We start from the raw sequence: 27,535 nt of genomic DNA, 5'->3' as shown, positions 1-27,535 counted from the left end.
ATTATATCTTGGTTTTCATTAGTTCCTGTGTTGCCCTCAGACAGAGATGGTGGGACGTGGGGAGTTGCCCCACTCAGCAGAGGGTGGTACCATGTGAGGTTCAGTGGAGGGACCAGTCTGGGACAGGGGCTTAGGACAGGAGACCTGCACTGTTCACTAACCCTCTATCCCTGGGAGCTCCCCCCAGGTCAGCTTTGTTTGCAGCTGTTGGGAATCCTGCAGAAGTGACTTGCTGTCTCTTGCTCCAGGTGCCTTAATCATCTGGAGATTTCTAAAAGCGGATTTCCAAAGCAGTTCTAATGCTTTCTTTTCTAGAAATACATATTTCTGTTTTCTAGTAAAGGTCACTTCTGTGTTTGTGGGTTTCTTCCCTCATTCATAGACCCGTTTTTCAGACTGGAAAATGTGCAGGATTTTTTTAGTCTAATCATGTCAGTTATGTAGCCCTTGTATAAATGCTTTGGGGGGACGTGACTCACCACACAGAAAATGGATTTTGAGCCTGTATGGTTGAACAGTACTGTGCCATATACTTTAAAACACTGTTGAATAAATCATTACTCTCTGTGTTGACAGAGGTTTTTTCACCCTCAGAATCAGTTGATGTAAATGACGGACAGTTTAAGCAATTGTACCTAATATTTAAAGTTTTGCAGTGAATTCCTTTCCCTCAGAACTGCACTTGTTGGGTATGACAGTGAAGACCACCTAAATGGCCTTTTTTCATACTGGTAATGAAGTCAGTCATTAGGAGAAGGCCTCTCCATGTTGAGGAGGAGAAAATTCTAACGTTGTGGTTTAGATTTTTATCACTGTAGACACACAAAGTGTACTTGTTAAAGTGACAAAAAGAGGTCTCATTATACTGTGCTACTATACAGGAGGTGTAGATTTCTCAGTTTTTTTTAACTAATGAATTTGTCTTGCATGTTAAAGGACAACTGAGTACGAAATCAATTTGGACATGCCTTTAAGTGTACTATTTCTTAGTTCTGTGTTGATTAAATGGGAGCATTAATATGTTACAGATTGCAACTGTAGCAAATGTCAATTTGTTTTCTTCCTCGGGACCACATATCTCATCATCTAAGTATTGTCAATTTGCAAATTGCAGAAAAAATGTGGAATTAAATTGCTCTGCGTGATCCTCTTAACATTAGGGCAGTACATGTTTTGTAAGACTAAGTTGTTTACTGTCTAGTGAGATGAAAACTTTGCTGGGAGGCCAAGGTAGGGTGATTTTATGTGGGGGTTTGTGCACAAATTACGTGAATTAAACACTGTTCGTGTACTTGATGGCGAAAAGCTCTTCCCCTTGAGCGTAAGCAGTAACTTTTAGGATGTGGTTTGTTTAGCTGCCTCGTGGGTAAATGTCCTGGTTCTGGCCAGGACAGGGTTAATTTTTTGCAATAGCAGGGAGGGGGCATGGCCAGGACCCCGATTTATTCCGTACCACCTCACATCTTTGCTGGGGGCAGGGAAACTACCCCTCTCTTGGGAGGAGAAGGAGTTCCTTCCAGTGGAGAAATGTGGAGGGTTCAGTATTTTGTCTGTTGTCAGGGTTTTTCCCATGTAAATAATTTGTTTGTTTTATACCTTTTGTTATTAATACTGCTGCTGTAACTGTTCATTTTCTCACCTCATTGCTGTTCCCAGTAAATTGTTTTTATCTCAACCCGTGATCTTTGCCTTTTGTGCTTCCAGCTGGAGGGGGGAGCAGTGGTGTGGTTTTAGTGGGAGCACTAATTTGGGGAGCAGCATTCCTAAAGCACGGCAGTAACCAAAGTGAGGTGTAATTTGAGTCACCTGCCTCAGAAATCTCACAGTTGTGAACAGGAGGCCTTGCAGCCACTCACACAGGACCCACAGGCTGAGTGGGACAGAGACAGTTCCATCCTTAACTCCCTGAAAAAGCGACCTACAATAGATTCTCTCCCACATATGAATTGCTCTTGTGTCCTGGAGGTCTAACATCTTGTTTTCTTCTTGACACTGCATCACAAAGTCAGTCTTTCACGTGTTTGCCTGATGACCTCCTGCCTCTCCTCCACCCCAGGACCCTCCTGATTCAGTCCTGCTGCCTCTCTGTGTGTTTAATTAGCTTCCCCAGTTGACAGCAACTAGGATTTTAAGGAGCTGCCACATAGTAAGTGGTCCCAGCCAACAGGTAAAACTTGCATTTCTGGCAGCACAGACAGTTCAGGAAGAGCCTTTATGGCCAGGAAGGGTCAAATCCAGGGACTGCAATGCAGATGGTGCATCTCTGTGGCTGAAATGGCTTTTCTGGAAGTGTTATTTGAGCTATAAGCCTACACCAGTGTACATTTTTTCCCCTATTTCCCTATGCTCAGATGAGGTAGTCTTCTGTTGTGAGGTTCATGTTTGACTCATTTGATTTCCTTTGGATTTCATCCATTGATGCTTGGTCAGGTTCTCGAAATGTGGATTTTCAGAGTCCAAGTCAGCTACCCTTCCCTGCCCTTTATTTTCTTTTGTTCCTTTACAATAGCCATAGTTTACTCTTGTTTGCACAGAGCTGGTGTTGGAGCTTTCTGCAGTGCTGCAGTGTCTCCTTACACTTGCCTTCATTGATCTGTTTTCTGTCTGACACACTGATGACAATTATTGAAAGTTTTCTTTCTGTTGTTACAGCTGCAGCTTAATTCTTCTGTGTCTTGGTTTTCTGTGGTGGTATCAGTTGGTGTGCTTTCCAGCCAGGCAGGGAGCTCAGGCTTTTGGGTTGTTAGAAATCTTATAGATTGATTTTTACTTTGTCATTCATATCTTTTCCTCTGTATGAATTTGTAGTTTACTGTCTCTTCCATTCCAGAATCATTTCTGCATTGGTGTACACAGGTAATAATTTTTGTGATGGTGATGATTAAATTGAAAATGTGCCCTTTAGATACTTTTTTGTTTCCAAGTGACCAATTTTATTCCATAATGATGCATTGTTCTGTGACTGGTGGCTTTTTGTATTGAGTTGCCTTTACAGTGATTTCTCATTAATACCCATAATGCTGAATACCATACAGCTTGTCCTTGTTGGATATTGTGATAAGTTTTTGTTTTGTATCTTGGATAGGAACACAGAGCTATTAGCCTTCACCTTATTAGGATTTTTTAAGTTTATGAGCATCTGTTTCTGAAAAAGAGAAACATAGGGGTTGTTTTCTGCTTTCTGAGGATGCAGGAAGACCCTTGCACAATTAGAAGTGACTTCTAAATAATTTTTAAAATTGGATTTGTGCTTAGTTGGTCCCTTCTGATGTATAAAGAATGGTTAATAACCTGGAATAGATTTAATTTTTCCTTCAAAAATGTGGGAAAATGAATTGTTGCCTTACAACGTGCTTTTGAGGAACTGTTGGGAGCCTTGGAGCATTTTAATTCTCTTAAAAACCATAACTGAGGAGCCAACAGTCCTGAGTCAGACAAAAATATCCTTGATGCAGAACACTCCTCAGCCATTTAAATTGTAAGCAAAAAACCCCCTTGAACAATGTTTGAAAATCCATTTGTGTTCCACCTAATTACTCAGCTTCTTACTCTATTGGCCACTATAATATTATTGTTTAGAGAACCTCAAAATAGTTCCAAGAATACATGAATTGCTTACTGTAGAAAAGAAACAGAAAAGCAAATAAGTGTTAGAGGCCAAGGTGAGGTGGAAGCTTCTGCTTTGCCTCTTGTATGGCTTGGAAAAGACATGGAGAAGTTGTTTTCCCTTTCATCATCCTCTAAACTAGCTTGTTTATCAAATGCCACCTTCTGTGCACACAAAAATGGGAAGGCATAAAACAAAGGCCAAAATCAGCAATTCCCTGTGTTTAATTTCATTGAAGGGTGTTGGAGGAGCAAAGTTAAAATCACAGCATAATTTGGAAGGGACCTTTGGATGTCAGTCTGGTGGAAGAAGGGTAATAAGTATGTCTCAAAAATACTGTTACTGTGGATTCTACACATCCTTAAAATTACATGTCTGATTTATTCTTGTGTGTTTCAGAACTAAATGCAGTGAAGGTGAGTGTGTGCAGTCTCCTCTTTGCTGAACTCCCATACAATATTTGCTTTCACTTTACTGCCTCAGAGAAGACACAGTTTAAAAAAAAAAGAGTAAATACATGTGTCTGGCTGCTTTTTTAATATTGGTGTCTTTTGGTTTTTTGTAGATTTAATGTGAACAACAAAATCCTTCATCCTGAAATTGCAGAATGGTGAGTAGCATGAAACCTTCCTCTTTGAGTCCCGTTGAACATGCCTTTATTGTGCCATTGCTGCAGAGAGATTCCTTCTGCAGAAACCTCCTACTTTACAGTGTGAGTTTTAATTTTAAGCTGATTTCATGTTATGGAGTGGAAATAATGTATAAAAGTAAAAATAGGGCTAGGTAACAGCATTCAAAAGCGAAGAATTTATGTAACATCTCTTTAACATTGTTCCTGGATACACATTTTTATAGGATATGTTAGGAGTTAAGTCACATTCATGTAAATATGAATTTGTATGAACAGGAAAAGAACTGAGGATTATTTATATTCTAGCAACAGAAATCAAAGGTAGATCAAAACTCTGTCTGAACATCTAGTATTTAATTAGGTGTTATTACTTCTCTAGGATTTATTTTAGCAGCCTTAATTTTGTTGAATTATTATTCATGTTACCATACTTTGTAATTCTATGGGAATTCTGGTGTAACCTGTCTGGAATAGACAAATTAGAGTGTGACTAAGTGCAAAACTACTGCATTTTACTAGTTTTCCTCTTTTGATCAGTGTTGCTGACTCTTCTCCATAACTAAGGCTTTCTAGTTTTCCATTTAGGAAATTAACTGAAGAAAGAACATTTTTGTTAATGAATCAGGTTTTTATCTAAGCTTTTTTTTTGTATATTAATCTAGAAATGAGGAAGCAAATCCTTAGTTAAGACAGATAAGCTTAAAATCTTAAAATACAAAAGGCAAGTGTACACTCTCACTCTCACTGTATTGTATTATATGCTACTACATTTATACTTTTTAATGTTTATTTTTAGCACATACACTGAGAACTATCTTCTGCTGTCTTCATCTACAGCTAATTGCCAACTTGAAAACTGTGGAGATGTTTTTCAAACATCAGAGTGGTTTCAGAAGGTGTAGAATTTTTAAAAGGTCACATTTCTGTTGTTGCAGACATTTTCCACTGCTTGGCACGACCTTAAGCTCTGAAAGGAAAGTAGGAAGGGGAGAGACTTTGTGTAGATATTGTTGCATCCCCGAGTCCTGGACAGCCCTGGAGCTGTGCAGCAGTGGGGCTTAATCCTCCTGCTCAGGAGTGTAAGGGGGAATAGGAGGGCTTTGTAACACAGAAAGCTTGGGGTGCTAATTTTTAAACTTTACTTACTTTGTCCTACTAGAATTTGGACCTTTCCTTTTCCTAAACAAAGAAGTTATCTTTTAGAATTGATTTCTGATTTGAAGAGGGATGAGGAAGGGGACCTGGAGAGGGTCCTGTATGACTTCCAAGCTTTGCTCTGTAGTTATGGCAGTACAGAAGGGAGACAGGTGACAGTTTGAGCTGCAGAAGGCTTTGGATTAGGGCTGCAAACTTGTTCCTGAGTTAGCTTTCAGTCTGTTTCCATCCACCTTACCAAGGTGTCACCAGATAAGCTTTTCTCCTCTGTGGTTTCAATTAATGGGTGGTTAAATCTTCTTCTGGAAGCTCAGGGACAGGTGAACATGAGGTCCATGCCCTGGAGGTTGTGCTGAGAGAGGTGGAACACTGAGGCAGTAGAAAGGCAGCACTTGGAGCTGGGGTAGAGAGAATCATCTCTTCAGTGAATTGTAAGTGCCAGCCTGGACTTCTGACTTTGTCTTCCCTGCAGTCCAGGGGAAGAGGAATGCTTGGTATGCACCTTCCCTCCACCTGGCTTTCAAGGAAGGGGAATCCTAAGTGAAACCAAAGTTCAGATTTGCATTCAGAAGTGTTTTAAAAGGTTTTATTGAGTTTGGTGGGTTTCATTTTGAGTCAGAAGTATGTTAAAGGCTGTTGTTAGGATTTAAGTGTCTGGTGAAATCATATGTGAATGACAGGTTATGTATATTAAAGCTTACTAAAGCAGAAATCTCCTTGGAATGTCAAGTTACTGCCCAAGAAAATTCCTTTGGCAAGCAATAATATTTTTAGAATGAAGAAAAATTTTCTTTTAGGAAGATGAATTTTTTTGGGTTGTATTCTAGGGTATGAAATTGCATCCTTTGAATCATTGCTCGTAGGGATGGATATCATTTCAAATTCAGCAAGCTCTGAACTGCTGTGTTTTATATGGTACTTGTCAGAAAAACTCCTCCGTGCCTTGCTGTCAAACCACCAGCAAGAGATGAAATGGCTGAGCTTTCTGAACCAGGATTATACAATCCTCTAATAAAATGCAAAAAAAGATGGTTCAATACTGACAAGGGGCGAAACATTTGTCATTAAGGATCTGTTGCCTCCCTTGCTTACTCATCCTTTTTCAAGATTTCAACATTTTCTGGCTTGGAATGGAACTTAAGGATAAAACATAGAAGAACTTGACCTTTGGATTTCAGCAGTTTGCAGAGGGTTTTTCTTTTCTTTTTTCCCCCCAGTTTTATTGAGTGGATGTGTTTCCAAACAGATTTAAAAACTTTCATTTTAAACTTAAGGGCTTCCATGTCAAATTTGGTAGTGAAATGTATACACTAAGTATTGATTTCACTGTTTTGAAAGGAAAATGTTATCAAACAGAAGATGAAACTTGTTCAAATTATCTCCCTATTAATCAGAAGGAGGTTTTTCTACACTAGCACTTAGCAAAATAGCCTTTTGGTACTGTATTTTACCAGTGGCTGCCTACCATAATTGTGGTGGTGCTAGAAGTAAACACTTAGCAATGTGCAGCTCTTTTTGTGCCTGTATTTGTACTGTATTTTCCTGTAACCCCAGTGAAAATGGGATTTGATAGTTATAACTGGAAGATGTCATGTGCTCTGTACTTTGTATTACTTTGATGGAAAGCTATAATTATTTCTGTGGGGAAAGTGATCTGTATGTTACTGTCTTAAAGCTGTGCATATGCTTTTTGTGTTTTCAGAGGGTTTTCTATCTATGTTGTAAACCTCTTAACATGTTTTTGAACTCCTGTGTTTGGTGTTCATGCACCTGAGTTTCAGAATTGTGCTGTGATGCCTCTCCTTTGCATTTGATCGTAACTCAGCAAGTTGTTGTGCCTTGCAGAAGAGCATAAATATATCAACTGTGGAAGAGAAATTTCTATAAATAAAGTGTGGAAAGGTAACAGCAGAGGTGAGAAAGGGTGAAGAACAAGGCAGGACTGTGGGGTCTGTCTACATGGGCATCATTTGCACTTGTTAGGTGGTCTATAAATGTAATATTTCCAGAAGGACAAGGGGGAGTGGATGTTCCCAGATGTTTTCCATGCATGTCACGGGCAGGAGCCATTAAGGTTGTGCACATGTACTAAAAAGCAGCAAAACAAGGCGTGTGATAAAACCCTGAGCTGATAACTGGAAACAAATACTTCTGATGGTGTGATCAGGGCTGCAGAGTGCACAGAGAGAAGCAAACATTTGTGTATCTTGGAGGAAAGCACCAGTTTAGGAAAATGTAGTTGGGTTAGGTGAGTGTCAGCTTCATAATTGCCTCAAATTCTGTATGCTTCTGACCACTTGATTAGGTTGTGCATGAAATTTGGCATCCAGGCATTTAAAATGCCCAAATGTGATTTTAGGATTGAAGTGATACTTGTTTATATTAAAGCTTCCCTCTCCTGTTGGATGACTGACATGTGTGAAAAGACCAGCTGCTCATATGGCCAAGTGCAAATAAAAGCACAAAATGTGTGCAAAAGAGGAGAATTAAGAAGAGGAAATGGTTTTACAGTGCTAAAATGAGGGGGGAAAAAAAAGCTGAAAATTTTGGCCGGTCCTGACAGTCAGAGACTTGTGCTTCTCTTTCAGCTTGATTGCACTGAGTGCCTGTTAGTCTGAGGGCTGCCTTCCATGCTGAATCTGTCCATTTTCACAGTTGCATTAGCTGGAGCCTGGAAATTATTTGTTCCCATTAAAATATTAATGCATTTATGCAAACTGTGTAACTGGTCCAAGAGCTGTTTTTAAGAGAATGTCGAAGTTCACGTTCATGAACAAAGGTGTGATTTTCATCCTATCCTTCTTTTGGAGGTGGGGGGGGAAAACATCATGAGAACTGTGGACACTCATCACCTGCAAGGTTGCCCTGAGGTGCTTGGGCAGCACTGCTTTAAACCTGGCTTGGGGAAGTGCTGCTTTTTACACCATCAGGGCAGTGAGGTGGTGGTGAAATAAAGGCCTTTCTACTACCCAGACATGCTGTGGCAACTCCATCAACAGTACCACTGTAACCAGTGACTTTTTGGTATCTAGTGGAGGGTGAAGGTGATCATGTTCCCTGCACAATTGCACATCCTCCCTCTCTTCCCTGCTAGTGGTTGGTAGTGGGTTTTGTTGGTCTCAGAATGACTAAACATCTTCTGTAAAATATTTCACTGCCTGACCTTGTGTAAATGAAGGGGTTGCATTGCATAAAAACTGTGTCTGAGGCTGAGCATGAATTCAGAAAGATACCAGAGAAATTGTCATCTAAAATAAATACCTTGAACCCTGAAGCCTTATGTCCAAGTCAAGGAAAATGGGTTTTAATACTGTTTGCACTTGCTGTGGAGCAGTTACTAACTTGTATTACTAGCAGATTCCAACAGAGATTAGACAACTGAATTATGAAACAACTTATTTTTCAGGCACTTGCGGATCAGGGATATGTACTGTATATTGAAAGTAATATAAAGGCACATCAAACCAGTATTAAATTACCCTGCTAGCACATGCAGTCTTCTGAAGAACAGGATTTAAAAAAAATATTCTATAAGCCTTTGCTGCCTCATTCTACCTGGAATGTATTTGGGCCACTGTTCTTTACGTCTTGGCTGAAAGACAGAAGCAGAAATTTGTTTCCTCACCCATGGTCAGCAGATTTTACCATCCCGGCGTAATTTTTTGCACTTTTGTGTGCATTTTAAAACCTTGTACTTCTCATTCTCAGTGTGCATAATGATTATTTTGTGTCATATTGTGTTCATTGCCTAAGAAAGTCAATCCATTCCCCTCTGCTGTGTTTGTTTGTAAGCGCGTTTTGATCGATATTGGGATTTCACAAAGGCACCTTTGCTCTTGCCAGAAGGTTGGGTTGGAAGGGGAGTGGCTGAGCTGTAGCAGTGCAATCACTGTCTGTGGGAAGTGCTCTGCTCTCACCTCAGAGGCACTGATGGCTGAGAAGCCTGTCTCTGGACTCATTAAAATGAACTACAGGAGCAGAAATACAGTAAATAGTTTTCTACAGCCGTGTGAGGAGGAGCGTGGTACAGTAAAAAGGGGGGGCTCGGTGGCAGTTTCAAAGCACATCAGTTATGGTGCTTTGTAACTGCTGCAGACTCTGGAGTGGAGCTGGAAAATGCAGTTTAAATATTTTCATGCGATTCAAGAGATGTGGTTCTGCACTTTGTAAACAGTAAGAATGTACTTCACAGCTGCCTTTGAGATAGGCATGAAAAATACTGGGAATTCGGGGTGTGTAGCAGTGGAAAGAGCATGTGGTTTTTAATAGGAATTATGGAACAATGCTTTCCTGTTCATGTCACACTAAATAGCTGCTTTTATTTGAAATACATGGTAAAAATACATGTAGAGAAGAATTAAATGGTAAATTTTTGAGATGAGTTCAGAAGAGAGTGTCAAGGCACATAAACATACACAAATTCATTATCTTATAAGAGCAGGATTGGGTTTTTAGGGGTTTGCTTGGTTTTGGGGGTTTTGTTTTTTATTTTCCTTCAGAAGCATGTGAAAGAATGGAGATTGTGGCTGTAATTACTGCTGCTGTGGTTTCTGAATTTCATGGTTTGGATTTTTTAACACCAAACAGAAATAGCATTTCTTTACACCACCCCCTGCACACCTTTTGAGGTATTGCAAGTAGGTGGGAGTTGGGATTGTGCTGAACAGAATTCTGGAGATCTGGGAATTTAATGATGTAAACTAATTTCAAATTGTGTTTAAAAAGTAAATCAAGTATGCTTATGGAAATGTTCTATTTGAAGCAGTGCTTGAGTCATGACAAATGCAGAAATGCATTGGTTTTGTTCCTAACATATTGTAGAATGAGTTGAAAAAAATGTTGGTTGGACCACCTGTTTATGAGTATTAAATGGGGCAGGCTGATGTTTGAAATGCTTGTGACTTCCCTTCGTGAGATTGTTTTGCTAATGCTGAATCAAAGCCAACAGAACTTTGCTGTCATGAATACTGTAATAGCTGTTTGCTCTTGGGGTGTACTTGATCTAATTTTACAATGGGTGATGCAAATTATTTTCAGGGGGTTTTTAATTTTGTATTCTTAAGCTGTGAAGTTGCAGCCTAACGTGCTCTCTGTTCTCCTTTTCTTTAAGTCGTGTGATTAAGACAGACATGGAGTTGGAAGTTCTGCGCTACACCAATAAAATCTCCAGTGAAGCTCATAAAGAGGTAATGGGTCCTTTAGTGTTAATAATTTTTGCTCTTAGTGTAGCAGTGGTACTCAGAAAATGTTCCCAGCAACCCAGAATTGCTTAGTAATAAAATAATGGAAAGGCTGGATAGAAATAAGAGGATAATATCCCTCCTATTACAGCCCAGTAATATACCTTGCATTGTCCTTGAACTCACTGGTGCATTTGTGATGTGTGAGAAATGAAGTGTGGTTTTGGGTAAGAGCTGGAGCCTCAGCAGAAGGTGACCTGCTTGCAATCTGTTTGTCCTGTGTGCACAAATACCTGTATGGTGACGGAGAAAGAAAAGATCCAGAAGATTAATCAGGCCCATGTCAGCATGTGCAGGTCTGAAAGGTTTAACTAGCAGGTAACTCTGCAGGTGCTTCCAGCCTGGAGAGGTGTTTCCATGCACAGTGCAGGACAGGGCAAGGAGTCCTTAGGTTGCTCCTCAGAGGTGGGTCTGTCCCCCAGGGCAGTGCTGAGTCTTGCTGTTCTGCTGCTGCAGCAGTGTGGCAAAGACAAGTGCAGGCTCTCAGCAAGGCTGCTCAGGTCAGACCCAGCACTGGAGCTGTGCTGCTCTCTGGTACTGGGGACAGAATTAACCCAGTGTCAGTCCTGTGCTCCAGGTAGTGATGCAGGGATGCCTTGAGTTCTGGGAGTGGTGATGACCAAAGGAGCTTAGGTCAAAGCAGCTGATGAGGTGACTCACTCAACTGTTGGCTTTGCTCCTGCTCAGATTGCTGAACTGGGAAGTGTAAGAACGTTTTAAAGTAAATGTTGTAAAACTGAAAAGTCAAGAGGTGATCAATTTGCATTTGTTCTCCTTGGTTCTTTATCATCCTTGAATAATCTTCTCGCATCTGAGAGCATTTTTTCTGTACATCAGCTGCCTGGAATTTCTATAATGCAGAAACAGGCAAAGGAATAAAACATTCTTAGCAAATCTGAGAATAAAAATAAGATTTATGAGTTGTAAATGAGTGTTAACTCCAGTAGTTTTCCAGTTAATTCAGATTGCAAAGTGTAAAAGAGACTCTTCCATTGTAGTATAATCCAGTTCATAGCTTTGTTTTGCTAAAGTAAAACAAAAGGACTTACTGCCAAGTTCACCACAGCTTTCAGAATTAAACATTGGTGTTTTGATGAGCTGTGCTTCATTAGGATATAGTAGTTTGGCAATTAAACTTGCTTTATTGCTGGAGACTGCAAGCATTTATAAAGACTAAAACGAGATTGATTCCAATGTAATTTTAAAATACATCTACTGATGTAAATTTAAATAAAGTACAGATGATATTTTTGTATTATAGGTTCCTCTGGAGATAGTCATAAGTCATAAATTTATAAATATGAGATTCCCTCCTGCTATCATTGTCCCATGTTAATATGTATCTTACAGGTAATGAAGGCAGTAAAACCAGGAATGAAAGAATACGAGATGGAAAGGTAAGAGTTCTTTCAGTAATTATAATAAAAAGGAGAAAGTCTCTAGTATGGGGAGAAGCAGTAGTGGAGACAAAGCAGTAACAGGGATTCAGTTGAGCCTGAGAGCTCGTTGCTGTTTGAAGACCATTGCAAGCATTATTTTATTATTTTGAGGTGGTAATTCATCAGTTTCAAACCTGTATTTGATGAGGATTGATTATTTTTTGGTGACAGTTAAGTGAAATCCTCTCTTCCTGGAGTTCTAGCAATTTACAGAAGCTTTACAAAATATCTGTTATTATTGTTTGAAGCCATCTGATAAAATGGTGTTTATGGATAAGCATTGCCCTTAGCCTGGTTATGCTCAGCAGACTGCAGGGATGGGTGTTTAAGGATCTTACCAGAGGCTGTGTTGAGCTGCATTTTGCCTGCAGTTCCAAGCCAGCAGTTCCTGTAGTTGGCCTGTACAAGGAGCTCAGCTCACACCTGTGCTGGGGGTTCCTGCAGCAGTTGAGGGGTCAGTGAGAAGGCAGCAGATCTCTCTGTACAGGCAGACACGGGGGCTTTGGCTGCTCTTAGCTGGTACAGTAATGGTGTGTCTAGACCTCAGCAAAACATTGCCTCCTCACTTGAATCAATATTTACATTAGATCATCAACATTTATGTTATAAAGCATGGGTTTGATCATCAAGTCCATTTATTTTTAGCTTGCACACGATATTTTCTGTTTTCAAAGTATTTGCATAATGAAGGAATAGAAAACAGCAGTCATATCTCAGTTACTGTTGTTTCTTGGCAGTAATTTTTCAAAGGCTAGTAAGCAGGCTAGAGCAGCACCCAGGGAGGGGGAAATAAAGTGACCACAATCTTTGTCATCAGAATTTCAAGGTAGCTCAAAAGACAAATAATGCCCTTATGACATATGCAATATGGAGAAACTAATGTTACATTTTTAAGCAGTTTAAAGTTCTGCAGGTGCTATAGGCTCATGCTTATAATTTGCTTGTGCTTCGAATTGCAGTTACATATACCACCAGGTAAAAGGGGAAAAAACATGTTGTATGCATTCTGTCTTCAACTTTACTCCTGAACTTTGTGTTCAGTTTACTCACTGCCCATGCTATACATGCTGATAGTGAAATTTTGGTTCTGGAAGTCAGTAGCAATCAAAAATTTCCATAAAGCAGAATTTGTTCTCAGGTGCTTTTAAATGTCACGATTCTGACAGTTTGATTTAAATGTCACACAACAGATACATATATATACAGTTTTCTGTAAGACTTGGAGTTATATTGCATTTTTACTCCAGGACTTTCATACTTCCCTGGCTAGCTCCTTCCATACACATCAACCTTTTGGAAAGATTATTTGTTTCTTTCAATTAAAACAAACGAACAAATAAATAAAGCAGTTGTTACACTTATTTAGAATTGCCTTCTGTTCTTCCATACCTTTTGATAGATTACACTCCTGAAATAGTTTGAGGTTATTTAGCTAATAAAAGAGGTCTTGGCAGACTATTCTGCAGCATCTGCCTTGGAGACTATAATTAGAACTTCAGTTTCTTTTGCTGGTAGGATTCATCGTTGCACTGGTTTCGGTTCCCTTATTCCCTTGAGAAAAAAGGGTCATAAAAATGTAAACCTGTCATTTTCACACCTTTCCAGCAACAAACATATCATTGAAATGTTTATAAATGAAGTTAGAAAACATTCTAGGAAATCTCTGTTCTAAATACAGGTGACCTATCTGTGAAGGTAGTCTAAGAAAGGAACTTTCAGAGACCTAAAAATAGCCAACATGCAAAAATAGACAATTTTCACTGAAATAGTAGAGTTATGGGGGTTTTTGGGGGTGGTTGTGTCTTTGTTTTTTTCCTTTGTCAGCAAAATTCATAGTCTGGATGGATTTATCAAAATTATTCGCACTCGTCTTTAGAAGATCAATTAAAAGTTAGTGCAATTTTTCATTTTCTGCTGTTTCTAGGGCTTCCACTCCCTTTGTGAAAGCTTTCTGAATTGTGTGGCTCTCTTCCCCTGCACTTGCAGTTCCCACTGATGGCTGTGAAACTGATTTTTTTTTTTTTTTTAAATGAATATAGATAGCTCTTGAAATGTGCCCAATGGCCCCCCTTTCTTATTGCTTTACTTTCATTCTTTGACATTGTGGACTATAGCATGTGCAGTGTTGGGTACAAAGCTGCTCTGACCCTGTCTGCTGGGAAGAATAATGCCAGAGATCCCAAAAGCAATTAAAATTTTCCATTACTGGATGTGGGACCTAAATGTTGCCTTTTCTTTGTCCATTTGGTCAAGCATTAGGAAATGATTTTGAACCAGTAGTGTGTTAATGCTGAGATATATAAAAAATGAACACATTTAACTGCAAATCCAATCAGCCCTGACTTCTTTTTTGGTTTGATGTTATTTAACTTTAATGTGTGGTCGGTTGACTTTGAGGAGACAGCCCATGCAATTATCTACAAACAGTAATTCACAGCATGTGTAATTGCATAGAAAGTCATTTTGGTAGGTCAGATTCTGTGTTTTCTCTGAAGCAGTTTGTTTAGTGTTTGTGCTTATCTCATGTGTAATTAATCTTCTTTAATTAAAGGCTTTTAATTATGTAACCACTCTGTAGTGAATATATTGTTAAAATATAGCAAAATGGTAAAAGAAATCTCTTCAGCTCGAGAAGCCTGTGAATGAAATCTGAGAATTCAGATAAGTTGTGTGCACATATAAATAAAAACGTTTTGTGTATGTATATAAACACACTGAAAGTACTAATTAGAACCTGCAGTCTTCTGTTTCAGGGTGGTCTAAAGTTCTGGAAATATCTTCTAGATCAGTGTTTATTAATTTCTAGAGTGTTGCCTGTTCATCTGCTTACTTCTGTTTTCCAGACGAGATGTTGAATCTTCCGTGCATTTCCTCATTTGTTCCCTTTTTATTGAAGGGAACATTTTTAAGGTTGGGGTGGCTACTTGGAATGGTCCTTTGGATTGGGGAATGACAGGAAAGTGTGTGCTGGAGCAACAGGTGAGCAACTTCCTACACCAGGAATTTTGGACATGTAGCTATAGCAAGCATTGCTCGTATTTGTGGGGTTTTGTGCTGTCCTTAATAGCCCTGAGGGTGCTCTGCTAGGAGTGCACAGTCCTGAGTTCATGAAATGAGGATGTGGTTATCGTTGCCTTGGTGATGCTGGGCAGCACTAAACCAGGCCTAAACACTCCTTCCCTTGTCCCTACATGATGGGAAGTCTCTGAAACTTTTGCTGCTGCTGATCACAGGAGCACCTTGGGGTTACTGTGCAAATAACTGTGATCCCAGTACTGAGGATCCAAAGTGGATCCTGATCCTGGAGAGTGGAGTCCTCTAAAACAAGGGAGCATGGCTGGTGTGGGAGGTGATTCTGCCCCTCAGGTGAGACCCCCCTGCAGAGCTGCTCCAGCCCTGGGGAACAGCACAGGAGGGACATGGAGCTGCTGGAGAGAGTCCAGAGGAGGCACCAAGAGGATCAGAGGGATGGAGCAGCTCTGCTGGGAGGAAAGGCTGGGAGAGCTGGGATTGTTCAGCCTGGAGGAGAGAAGCTTTGGGGTGACCTAATTTTGGGAGCCTGCAGGAAAGATGAAGAGAGACTCTTGACAAGGGCCTGGAGGGACAGGACAGGGGGAATGGCTTCACACTGACAGAGGGTGGGTTTAGATTAGATATTAGGAAGAAATTCTTTACTGTGAGGGTAAGTAATTGTGGGGATTCTGTAGTAGTTAGTACTAAACTTAAACCCCACTCTGCTGTAACAGCAACAATTTGAAGAGTAAAATGGCAAGAAAGCAGCTACAGAGGTTTTTTTTCTTCTTGGTTTACAATGCTTACAGACTATTTTTACACCTTGCCTCTCTTACCAGCTGAGGCTGATAAAAGTTCTTTATCCCTATTCTTTTTGGTCCTGTCTCTGATTCCAGAGCAGAGCTTAGACCCTGAGATGAGCTGCTGTCATATCTGTCAGTGTTAAATTTCACTATCTGTGGAAGTTTGAGAGTGCTCTCACGGATTATGGCTCTCATCTTTCATTTATCTCTCTCTCCTCTGCTCCAGTGGAACAAAGTGAAAATAAAACATACATGTTATTTCACTAAAAAAGAAAAAATAGCCAGAATAATTTTATTTTCCTTTGGATATTTCCTTTTAGTGAAATGCTGATTATTTTAGCTAATCAGTATTTGCCACTTACAGTCTCCTGATATTTGTGCTTTGAGTGCTTTTCAGACGGTCGCTGACTTCTGCAGCAAAGGATCTTTAAGAATATTTCTGGTTTTTTCATGAGTCTGGTTAGAATTTCAGCTCAATTATAGCCTTTGTAAGTTCTTTACATAAGAATGTGTGGATAGTAAGTAAGAATTCTCATTGCAGCTGGCGAAAGTACAGGGGTGTTGCTTTTTTCCACTGTTGCTTTTTGGCGTGGGAATGGTGTTGAATTGTGCCATGACCCTCACTGGTATTTGTGTATTTTTATTAAACAACAGACCAGCACTCCATTAATCTCAAGCACCATGTCAGTCTGCTCAGCTACTGAAATATCATTTCTTTTTTTTTTTAACAGTTAGTGTTGGGCAGCCTGGAAGTGGCTTGACTGCCTTATTTCCCAGACTGCCTCACAAATAGAGGTGATGGGGTCTTAAATATAGATTGCTGCTGTCAAAAGGCTAGTTTGAAAACTTGAAAATGCATAAAAAACTGAGAGAGGCAGGAGGTGGCCTTTCCCCACGTTTAAAAAACCCCAACCCAATCCATTAATTTTCCTTTGTTGCTGTGGGCCTGTGTGGTAGGATGGGTGTCTGCCTGCTGTACCCAGTATTGTTTATTTGTGTTGATACCTAGTTCTAGCAGAAGGGTTGAAGAAAGAAGTGGATCAGACACAATCTCTGTTCTTAGCAGAATATCCTCACTGCACAGCAGCCCAGGGGCTTCTGTTCAACAGGGATTGCACAGGGGCCAGCAGGGAAAGGAGTAGCTGAGCCAGTGGTTTTGTACTTGTGCCTGTTCAGGGGTGGCAGGATCCCCCAGATCTTCCTAAAAATGGTGCTCCAAAATGACCTACAGCAGCCCAGGGCCAGGTTGGCAGCTTAGTGCTGACAGCTCTGACAGCAAATGCTGGGTCCCTGCTAATTGCTTGGTTAGAGAGAGCTCCTGAATCTCACATGCCCAGTGCCCACAGGGAAGTCAGGTATAATATATTTGCTGGGAAGAGCAGCTGGATTCAGAGAGACGCTTCCTGGAGCCTTCCCCTCCTGCCTGCCTTCCCTCAGGTACAGCTGGTTCTTTGATGGTTTAAATTAGGCTGTCGCCACTCATTTCCTAATCCAGCTGAAGTCAGGTTGTAAATAGGCTCCAAATAACCCTAAATTTAAAAATTGGTTTTAGAAAACCCCTGAGCATTGTTTCTCTTCTGTGACATACGGAGGCACAATTGCATATGTATGCACACTCTGTCCACCAGAAGTGAGAGTTATTTGTGAGCATGGAGACCTCCTGTCTCAGCACCTCATCTGCTGTAGGAGACCTGAATCCACTTGGGAGGTTCCAGCTGTCCATACCTGCTTCCAGTCTCCCTGCTCTTCCCTCTGCCCAGCTGAGAGGAACAGTGTGGGAGTTGGAAACTCCTGGGGAGGGGAGTGTGGGGGCACTCTGAGACTTGTTTTGCCTGAACTGCTGTTCAGTGTGGTTGGTGATGGACTCCATTTACTGCTGGGAGAGAGCAGAGCAGTTCCAGTATATTCCCAATAACTCTCAGCATTTTCCCTTTTCAGGAGGTCCTGTGGCAAGCTCCTGTGTTCTCTCTTTCAGTCACCTCCTGGTGGAAGAGCACTGTTTAATTGCACGGGTCTCTCTTGTGACTTCTGATTGAAGTCCCACATAATTGGTTTTTATCTTCTACAAAAAAATTGTGGAATTGGATCATGTGAGAGCTTTAAAACTAACCCCTCTATCAGCCCACAGATACCAAAGAACAATTACCATGCTCATACTGGAAAATGTTTCCCTTCAGAAAGAGAGCTGTGGAAGGATGTACACCACGTGTGTGCATACAGAACCTGGCGTCCTTGCACAGCAAGATAAACCTAACTTTAAATGCTGTGTCATTGTATGTCCTTACAGGGTTGTTAATATAGTAAGTGCTGTGATAATTCATAATTATCCTTTTATTATCTTTTTGGAATTCAAAAAGTAGTCGCTGTTTTTATTTTAATTTTGTAACGGATTGAAAATTGCAAGCAATATTAATTTCTGTGGGTGTTTTCTAGGGTGACTGTTACTATTAGTTATATTAACAACAGAAAAAGCTTTCTTCTCAAATTAGCAATGATCTCAGTTTCTAGTGAATCTGGGGTGGCATTGAGATAGTGAACTAATTAGCATTGCTAATGACAAGCTAAGATTGGCGATATGTGAAATGGAACTCATTGTAAAAGACAGCAGGCTGAACTGATTATTATTTGCTGTGGATTTTGTTCATGCTTGTTCAGACAAGTCAAAAGTAAAGATTCTACCATATGTGAGGCTTTATCTGCATTGTGAGCTTTAGCTCAGTAATTTTTGCTAATTACTGATGAAGCAGAGAGATGAGAATTTTGTGTTTGTTGGCCATCTTTTTATAACCAGAATTGTTCAGGATCATGCTCAGAGACCAGAAGCCAAACTTGAAGGAAGTGGGTGGAATACAAAGAGTGTCCATTAATGATGTGGTGTTGCACACTGACCTTCTGAAAATCAAACCCATTTTACACAGGTGAAAAGAAAACAAACAGATTTTTTTCCTTGCTGCTGGCATGGCCACTGCATAAATTCTTTTCCAGATTTGTTCTTGGGGCATCCTCATCATCATGGTGTGCAAGTGCCACCTTCCAGCCTATTAAGTAGCATTTCTAATGTTTGTCGTGATGGTTCTTTTGTTTGCTTGATTTTTGTTTGGTTTTCTTTTGTTGCATCATCTCTCTTGGGGGGGTGAATTGTGCAGAATTGTGTACTCTTTTGGAAGGTGGTATTTTTTTTACTGTGCACATTATCAGCAGTGTTGAGAAATGCAGGGTCGGGGTTATCATTACAGGATGACGTGTGATCGTAGAATTATAGAATCAGCAAGGTTGGAAGAGACATTTAAGATCATCCAGTCCAGCCATCAACCCAGCCCTGCCACTGGAACCCACCAAACCACACTATCCAGTGCCACATCCAGATGCCTCTTTAATACCTCCAGGGATGGTGACTCCACCACCTCCCTGTTCCAGTGCCTGACCACCTGAACAGTGAAATTCTTTTTTCTAATACCTAATCTGAATCTCCCCCGGCTCAGCTTGAGGCCATTTCCTCTGGTGCTCTCACTGCAGGCACAGAAGGAGACCGACCCCTCCTCACTACACCCTCCTGTCAGAGTTGTAGAGCCATGAGGTCCCCCCTGAACCTCCTCTTCTCGAGACTAAACAATCCCAGCTCTCTCAGCTGCTCCTCATAAGACATGTTCTCTAGACCTTTCATAAGCCATGCTGTCCGTTGCTGAACACTCTCCAGGACCTCAATGTCCCCTTTAAAGTGAGGGGCCCAAAGTTGGACACAGCACTTGAGGCCTCACCAGTGCTGAGTACAGAGGAACAATCACTTCCCTGGTCCTGCTGCCACACTATTCCTCATACAGCCCAGGTGCTGTTGGGTTTCTTGGCCACCTGGGCACACCCTGGCTCAGGTTCAGCTGCTGTTGACCAGCACCCCCAGGTCCCTTTCTGCCAAACAGCTCTTGAGCCACTCCTCCCCCAGCCTGGAGCACTTCAGGGGGTTGTCGTGGTCAAAGTGCAGGACCCAGCACTTGCCCTTATTGAACCTTGTGCTGTTGTCCTTGGTTCATTGATCAAGTCTGTCCAGGTCTCTTTGTAGAACCTTCCTGCCCTGCAGCAGATCCACACTCCCACCCAACTTGTCTGCAAATTTACAGAGGGTGCAGAGGTGTCTGCAAATTTACAGAGGGTCCCCACATCCAGATCATCAGTAAAGATGTTAAACAGGACTGGCCCCAAAATTGAGCCCTTGGGAACACTACTAGTGACTGACCCCAACTGGATTTAGCTCCATTCACTGCAGCTCTCTGGGCCCAGCCATCCAGCCAGTTTTTTACCCATCGAAGAGTCTACTCCTAAAAGCCATGAGCAGCAAGTTTTCCTGGGAGGATACTGTGGGAGGTGGTACCAAATGCTTTACTGAAGTCTAGAGAGACACATCCACAGCCTTTCCCTTACCTACTAAACGGGTTACTTTGTCATAGAAGGAGATCAGGTTGGTCAAGCAGGACATGCCTTTCATGAGTCCATGCTGGCTGGGTTTGATCCTCTGGTTGTCCTCAGGATGGCACTCAGGATGATCTCTCCCATGACATTGCCCTGAACAGACATTATGCTGACAGGCCATATCCAGCCTTCCTGGACTCATTTGTCCTTCAGCACTGACTTCCAAGGGTCTCTGTCAATCAGTGTCATAAATAGCCTGGCTGCTGGCAGTCTGAGGTGAAAGTCCTGCTGGTGCCCCTCCTCACTTCACCCAGTACAGAAAATTCTAATGTTTTGTGGTCACTCTGCCCAAGACGGCCACTGACCACCACATCACCCACCAGTCCTTCTTTGTTCACAAACCACAGGGCACCTCCTCTGGCAGGCAGGCAGCAGTGATGGAAAATGTTAGGACTGGGGAGGAATCTGAATCATATTAGACAGTAGAGGTGATGTTTCTGCTAAAATCAAACTGAGCCTTGAGGCAGTCTTGGCAAGTGAGGGATACGAAGAGCTTTGCTGACAACTGACTCTGTGTCTCCCAATTCATCTACTGAAACCTGTATATTTATAAGAACTAAGGAGATATGTGATATAAGCTAATCCTTTAGTGTAAGGTACAGTTGCCATCACTTCTCTCTTGGAACAATCCCCTTGTAAAGTGTCATCCTTCAGGAGTATTGGACTGGATTTCTGCTCTTCCTTAGTTCAGAATGAACCTGCTGTGTTCTCGTGGTCAGCACTGAGTGGCAGAGGTGGGCAAGCATTCCTATGTCTCTGGTTAGTAGATAATTTGTAAAAATGGTGTGGAGCTGTTTGGGTGCACAGTGTAACCGTAAGCTGTAAATGTTAGGACTGTGTGAAGTTTAGTTTACATGTGATTTGTTAGTGACCTTTTGCCTGTCTAATCTCTAGATTTCCTCTGTAATGAAAGGTTTGATGCTGGGTGTTAATACATTGCATTGGATCAACTCTCCAGGATAATTCTTTGTCTTTATTGTGTGTTTGAAGGAGGAGAAGAAGAATATGTCTGTTACTAATATGTTGTTTGGGTTGGAAATGGTAACAACATTCAGGAGTTGGCTTCCCAATTCTGCAAGATTTGAGGAGATTTCTGAGATGTTTGTGTTGAGGGAGGACTGATCTGCTTTTCATCAGTAACTCTGTGAGAAGGAAGTGGGTATTGTATGACAAGAAACCATTAAACTGAGGAAGGTCCCGGCCAATACTGTTTGTGTTGCCAGTGCAAATCAGAGACTTGTGTCCATAAGACCTCTGAGGGGTCTAGAATTTGTTTGGTTCAGGTGAACTTGTTGGTTATTTGGGGCTGGTGGGGCAAGGAGGTCTCTGTTACTTGAAAGAGTTCGGGGATAAGGAGTTGTAACTTCTCTCTGGTAGTTTTCTGTTTTACTTTGTGCTTCATTTGGTTCTAGCACTTGGGATTGGTGTAGCGAGTTTATCAGCTACAACAGGCCTTTGGAGCTAGATTTGGGTCCCTTGTGCAGTTTAGAATAACAAGTGAAAATTAATCCCATTTCAGCCCATCAGTCTGCATTAACCTCTGACTTCACTGCTGGTGATTGCTCTTTCTGCCCTTCCCTTCAGCCAGCTGAGGTGCTGGAAAGCAGCCTGTGCTCCGGCCAAAAGGAGCAGAGTCTGCCAAAAGGGTGTGTGGCTTGAGGGCAGTGGATGGGTCAGTGGGACCCTGTGAACAGGGTGCAGAGTGTTTACCAATGAGGGGACCTGCCTACAGAGCACCTGGGTAGTCATTTGTTTGGTCCCTGCATAAAGAATGGAGTGTTGAGATGTTCCCAGGAATTGAAGCAGGTGTAGGCTTAGTTGCAAAATGTGCCTGGATCTTCCTGAACCAGATGGAGTCCTGCTTCCTCACCTCCCCTGCCCTGAAAAATTCTGACTTCTGCAGCCAACTACGTCTTGTCCAGACATTGTCATCATAAATTGAGTGCTATAATCTTTTATTATCCTTAAATTAGTAGATTTGCATATCCCAAATGACAAATTACTGCCTTATAGCTCAAATATTCAAAAAACTATTGAGTGCAAATTAAGCTCTATACTAAGACACCAACTTCCTTCTAACCTAAGCCCCCTTACTGCATTTCTGCTTGCTCTGGGTTGTTGAACAGAAGTTCAGACTTCAAATATCCAATTTGAAACTGAAAGGAAGATTATGAAGCGCTGGTGATTATGTTGGCACTCTGTGTCACCCAACAGCACTTGTGCGTTGTGTGCAACGTGGGTGGCTGTGTATTTGCTAAGAAGCATAACTGAAGATGAAAGTTTAATTATTTCTTCAAGGCAAATCCTTTCTCCCATGGACTTAAACTTGCATAAGAAAAATGAAAATTCATAAGGAGGGTAAAAATTGGCTAAAATTAAAAACCATTTATTTTTACCCTATTTATTCTTCTGAATAATCAAATTTCCCCATGGGTTTTTGGAACATATGTAGAATAATTACACTGTAGAAGTGGTGCTTTAGTTCAGCTTCTAGAGCTAGGGCAAACGTTGTGATTATGCTGCTAGCTTAAATCTGGGTTTTATAGAAAATCTCATTCAAGGCTCTGTTGCCATCAAGCGCAAAAAACTGTGACCCATGGATTGGTCCCTGTGGGAGCAATTATTCTTTGCAGAGACTTTTTTCCAGCACTGAATATTATAAATGTCAGAAAAAAGTTTAACCCTCAGTACCTCTAACAGAATGCTTCCATACCTGCTGGCAAGAATAAAAATTTTTGGCTGGTATTTGCATTATTTTCTGTTTAAGCCAGGATTTTTTTTTTAAAAAAAGCTTCTCTTTATAAACAACTCAAAGGTAAAAATGCTGTTTTTTTGTTACAGACTGCATGCCTTGGTGAAGCAGCTGATGCTGCTTAATGCAGTGCTGTGCCCAGGCCTCTCCTGATGGGTTCTTCCACGTCGGATGCAGTGTGAATTGACGATTAAAACCTCTTGTCTGCCGGTGGCAGTGGGGGGAGGACGTGGAGGGAGTGTGGGGTTGCTTAGGAACACGGGTTGGATCTGACACTCAGTGTGTGCCTGAGTGACATGTTTGGGTGAACAAGAGCAATATGTTCATCCTCAGCCCGGGTCTGAGGGAGCAGAGGGGAGCGGGAGCTGACACTTGCCTCCGGGGGAACCTGCTTCCTTTGGGAGAGAGGCAACGTGTGTGTGCATTTCTGCTGCCTAATTCTGCTGTTTGTGTAAGGCTTGTCAAATCAAAGCCCGTGCATTATTCCTAGAAGAAATTAAAATAATGTTTTTCTAGTACTTAAATAACAGATTTAAACCCAGCAGATTTCCTGCCCCTTCCCTGTTTCCTCATGGGTGTTCTTTGGTGCTGAGTGTGGTTTGGTCATTAACTGTGACAAAACCTTGACAAAATGGATAGGTCTTGCATCATGTGTTCAAAGACTTTTGCAAAGTGACACTAGTTGTGAGATGGTAGGAGGAATGTTGTGCTGCCTTGTCACTGAAGTTCAAGGAAGAAGCACCATTCAGTCACCGTAATATTGCAGTGAGGCATAAAGACAAATGGGTCCCAAATACATACCAACCTTGGGACAGGATGAGTCACCTTTACTTGTACTTTTTTTCTCAGTTATTTGTATATATCACAATGTTTTGTGATTTGTTTCTAAATATAGGATTATATTTGTTTCTAAATATAAAATATTGATGATACTCAAAATAGTCTCAAGCAACATTAAATTAAGAACCTCTGATTTTGAGACATGAAGATAGGACCTTGAAAGTAAAAATCAATAAGTTTTTCACTTTCCAAAGGATGCAGATTCATTTGTGTGGGTAGTTATTATGTAGAGCTCGCAGTGCAATGTGACAGGTTTTTTTTCCAGTAAATTATGTTAGTTTTCGGTTCAGTTTTGCTTAGCATGCATAAGTAATTTTAAAAGATTTTGTGAGGCCTTTCAGCAGTTCAGAACTTTATTCCATATTATTGTGACAAGCACTGAAAAATTTATTCCAGTATATTATGGGGAAACACAGTGCTCTGCTGTTACCATGTTCTGTAGCTCAGATCCCGTAACCTCCTGTCATCCCACTGGATCTACACAGAATGCACTGCACCAGGCACCCTGGCTGGACCTACACCTGTGGGCACGATCCCTGTGGGCTATTTTTGGCCAAATTACCTTGCTGTTTGCCAGTTGTATTCACTCCTTCAAGGTTCAGTCTATACTTTTAATCTTGCTCCACTTTCCCCTCCTGCTTGGTGAGCTGACACAGAGAGGAGGGGCAGGGTTATGCCCTTTGCCACTGCTTTGGTGCTCTAAAGACAGCTTGGAAAAATCAGTGGGTGTAAGGTTGTGCAGGGAGAGACTGTCCCAGTGTTTCCCTTTGGACTGTGTGGGACAAAGGTTGTGTGTTACAGGTTTGTACTGTGCCAGGTCACTTGGCTGTGCTCAGTGGGGCTGAGTGGGGACTGTGGGGTGCCAGTGGCACCAGTTCAGGCAGGTGGTCCTGCTTTGCATCTTGACAATCTGCTGATGGCTTTGCCTTGATCCACCCACCCTTGAGGGGGGTGTAGGGCTCCAAACTTACAGCTACAAATCATGGCAGATCACAGCTGTCACCATTGCCACTCCAAATAAATGCCAGACAATTATCAGGTGCCATTCATCTTCCTTCAGCGTTTCCACAGCTGCTCATTAGGCCTCTGCTGGCATCCAGCAGCCCTCTCAGAGGAGCCCCCAGATCCCAGAGATACACCCATACTCCTTCAGGTACCTCCTGTAGCCACTGGGGCTTGGGCAGTCGTGGCTGGGCTGCTGCCAGAGACCTGCTGTTCCTAGCTGTGTTCACTGTTTGTACTGGAACAAGAGGCACAGGGCTTCTCAAAGCTGGCAGTGATGAAAACTTGGCTTAAAGTATTCACTTTAATCTAGAAAGGACCTGAGTGAAGGACTGAGTGCACTGTTGCGTGCTGAGGGACTGGAAAATAGAAGTGGATAGTTTGAGTAGTGTCCTCCAGTAGGAGTGGGAAGAAGAGGCTTGATGTATTTCAGAGATTAAAAAAAACCCAGAAAATAAAACTTTCTCTGCCATCTTTCATACATCAGGAGAAAAGTTAGAAGCTGATAGAGATGAGCAGGATGCTTGTGTCGTTTAATGTATTTTTCCTTGATGAGAGATAACTTTTACAGTGGCAATAGTACTTTTAAATCTCCATTTTCTGTTGAAAAAGAAAAAGGTGTCACTTCCTTTATTTTTTAGATGGAGTGTAGGTAATCACAGCTGGGCACGTTGGTCTGCACCAGCAGACCAGGCACTCCACTTCCTTTTACTCTGAGTCACTCCTAGCTGGTTTTACGTATATTTTTGTTTCTTTCTTCAACCTGAACAAGTATTTTGAATCCTTGAATCGTGTGTCTTGGTGGTTCTCTTTAGAACTGGAAGCAGGTGGAAATTCATCAAGCTGCTGAAAATGGATCTGGGAAAAAATGTGTCTCAGCTGCCCTAATAGGCAGTGCTCTTGTAGACATTGCCGGTGGCCCTTGGATCAAACAGCAGAGAAATGGCTTCGCAGGAAGAGCCCAGGAAATTCTAACTAGGTAATGAGTAGTGGCTCCCTTTTGATTTACAGCATGGCTTTACAATCAATCTGTAAAGCTTTGAAGAGAAAAAATAAACCTCCAAGGGAAAGGAAAGGGCCATACAATTAGTTGCTACTGTCTGCTTACTTGTCTTCCCTAATTCCGAGAGCGTGTGCTGAAAATGGATGATGGTGTGCAAAAATCTCAACTATTGGCCAGTTCCTTTGTGGCTTCAAGCTGAGATATGGTTCACATCATGCTGGTTCTTGGAGAATATTCTGATTCATCTTAGCTGTAGATTATGTGTACATAGCTGTAGTTGGAGGAATTTGACAAGGGTTGCATGCGTGATGTAACTTCCAACCTCTTGTATATCAAATTCCTGCTCTGATCTCCATTTCTTTCATCTCCAGTCTGTCTTCCTTGAAAGAATTGGATGGTGAAGTGGATGTGATAGCTTGCAGAACCACGTTCGGCACTGGGGTTTTTTTTTACTCAAGCAAATCACTACAGTTCAGAAAACTTGCTCAGTAATATTGCAGTGGAATTTGGATTTGGAAACACAGTTTGTAATTGTCAAGGCACCGTTTGGTGGAGACTGCTCACCGTTAATTTGTTTGGAGTTGACACTTGAAAGACTAATAGCTGCCTCGGTGCATTGCTCAATTTTAAATCTGATCTGTTACAGAGGTTGGGTGTAGTGCAGCTGTGGGTGTAGTTTGCTATTTTTATTGTTGGGGAGGCAATGCCATTGTTTGGGGACCTGGCTGCTTGCTGTTCACATGCACAGGCTTTTTTTTGGTACATTAGTAAAACTTTAACATAACGAAGGGTTCATCTTTCTGATCTCAATGTTTTAACATATATATTAGAGCAGTTGTTTCCACCACTCAGAACAATTTATTTACTGTTAAAATCCAGAAAACTTGTGTTTTCATCATCTGAAAAATTGAAAGAATTGTTCAGATATACAGGTTTGACTCTTGTTGTGTGCACAGATGCTGTCAGTGTTCTATATTGACATGCAGATAATGTCAGGGGTTTTTACTGCACATGATAGACTCTTCTAACAAGAGTTAGAAGAGTCTCTCTTCAATCCTTTTAACAAGGATTTGTTTGGGATTTTTTTGAAAAGTGGCTACTAACTTGCTTATATGATCTTCATTTCCAAAACTGATAATTGCCTAACTGAGGTAAGGTTTTCATTCATAGTAACAATCTATCTAGCTTTATTTCCTCCTCATATTTCAAATTAATTTATTATATTTTATTAATAATAAAATATTTTTTTCTCAGCTCACATAGAAATATTACTTTCAATGTTAATGATGGTATAGGAATGGATTAAAATGCTTTCCTACCCCAATATTGGAAAGATGCTACTTCTTTGGTAGCTGAATTTGTTTTGGTCTCTCAGTTCTTAATGTTTCCCTAGTCTGGCTCCTGCCTTACTCTGGGCTGATTTAGAATGGCAGTAGTCAGCAGGCAACTCTTTTTTGTTCATAGAATCACAGAATATCCTGAGCTGGAAGGGACTCACAAGGATCATCCAGTCCAACTCCTGGCCCTGCACAGACACCCCAACAATCCCACCCTGTCCCTGAGAGCGTTTTCCAAACCCTCCTGGAG

At 41.3% G+C, this 27,535-nt stretch overlaps 1 protein-coding gene across 7 annotated transcripts in view; it reads left to right on the top strand.

Moving 5' to 3' along the window:
* Positions 1-27,535, top strand: part of PEPD (peptidase D) — a 191,604-nt gene that overhangs the window by 81,652 nt on the left and 82,417 nt on the right. For all 7 annotated transcript variants that reach the window (XM_064671287.1, XM_064671286.1, XM_064671293.1 and 4 more), the window contains 3 exons: positions 4,173-4,217; positions 10,504-10,579; positions 11,984-12,030. In XM_064671287.1, coding sequence (XP_064527357.1) covers positions 4,173-4,217; positions 10,504-10,579; positions 11,984-12,030 — 168 coding nt within the window. The remainder of the gene's footprint in view (positions 1-4,172; positions 4,218-10,503; positions 10,580-11,983; positions 12,031-27,535) is intronic.

The sequence above is a fragment of the Pseudopipra pipra genome, chromosome 14, assembly GCF_036250125.1.
Source record: "Pseudopipra pipra isolate bDixPip1 chromosome 14, bDixPip1.hap1, whole genome shotgun sequence".
Classification (NCBI taxonomy): Eukaryota; Metazoa; Chordata; class Aves; order Passeriformes; family Pipridae; genus Pseudopipra; species Pseudopipra pipra.
This window is presented reverse-complemented; position numbering and strand designations above follow the sequence as displayed.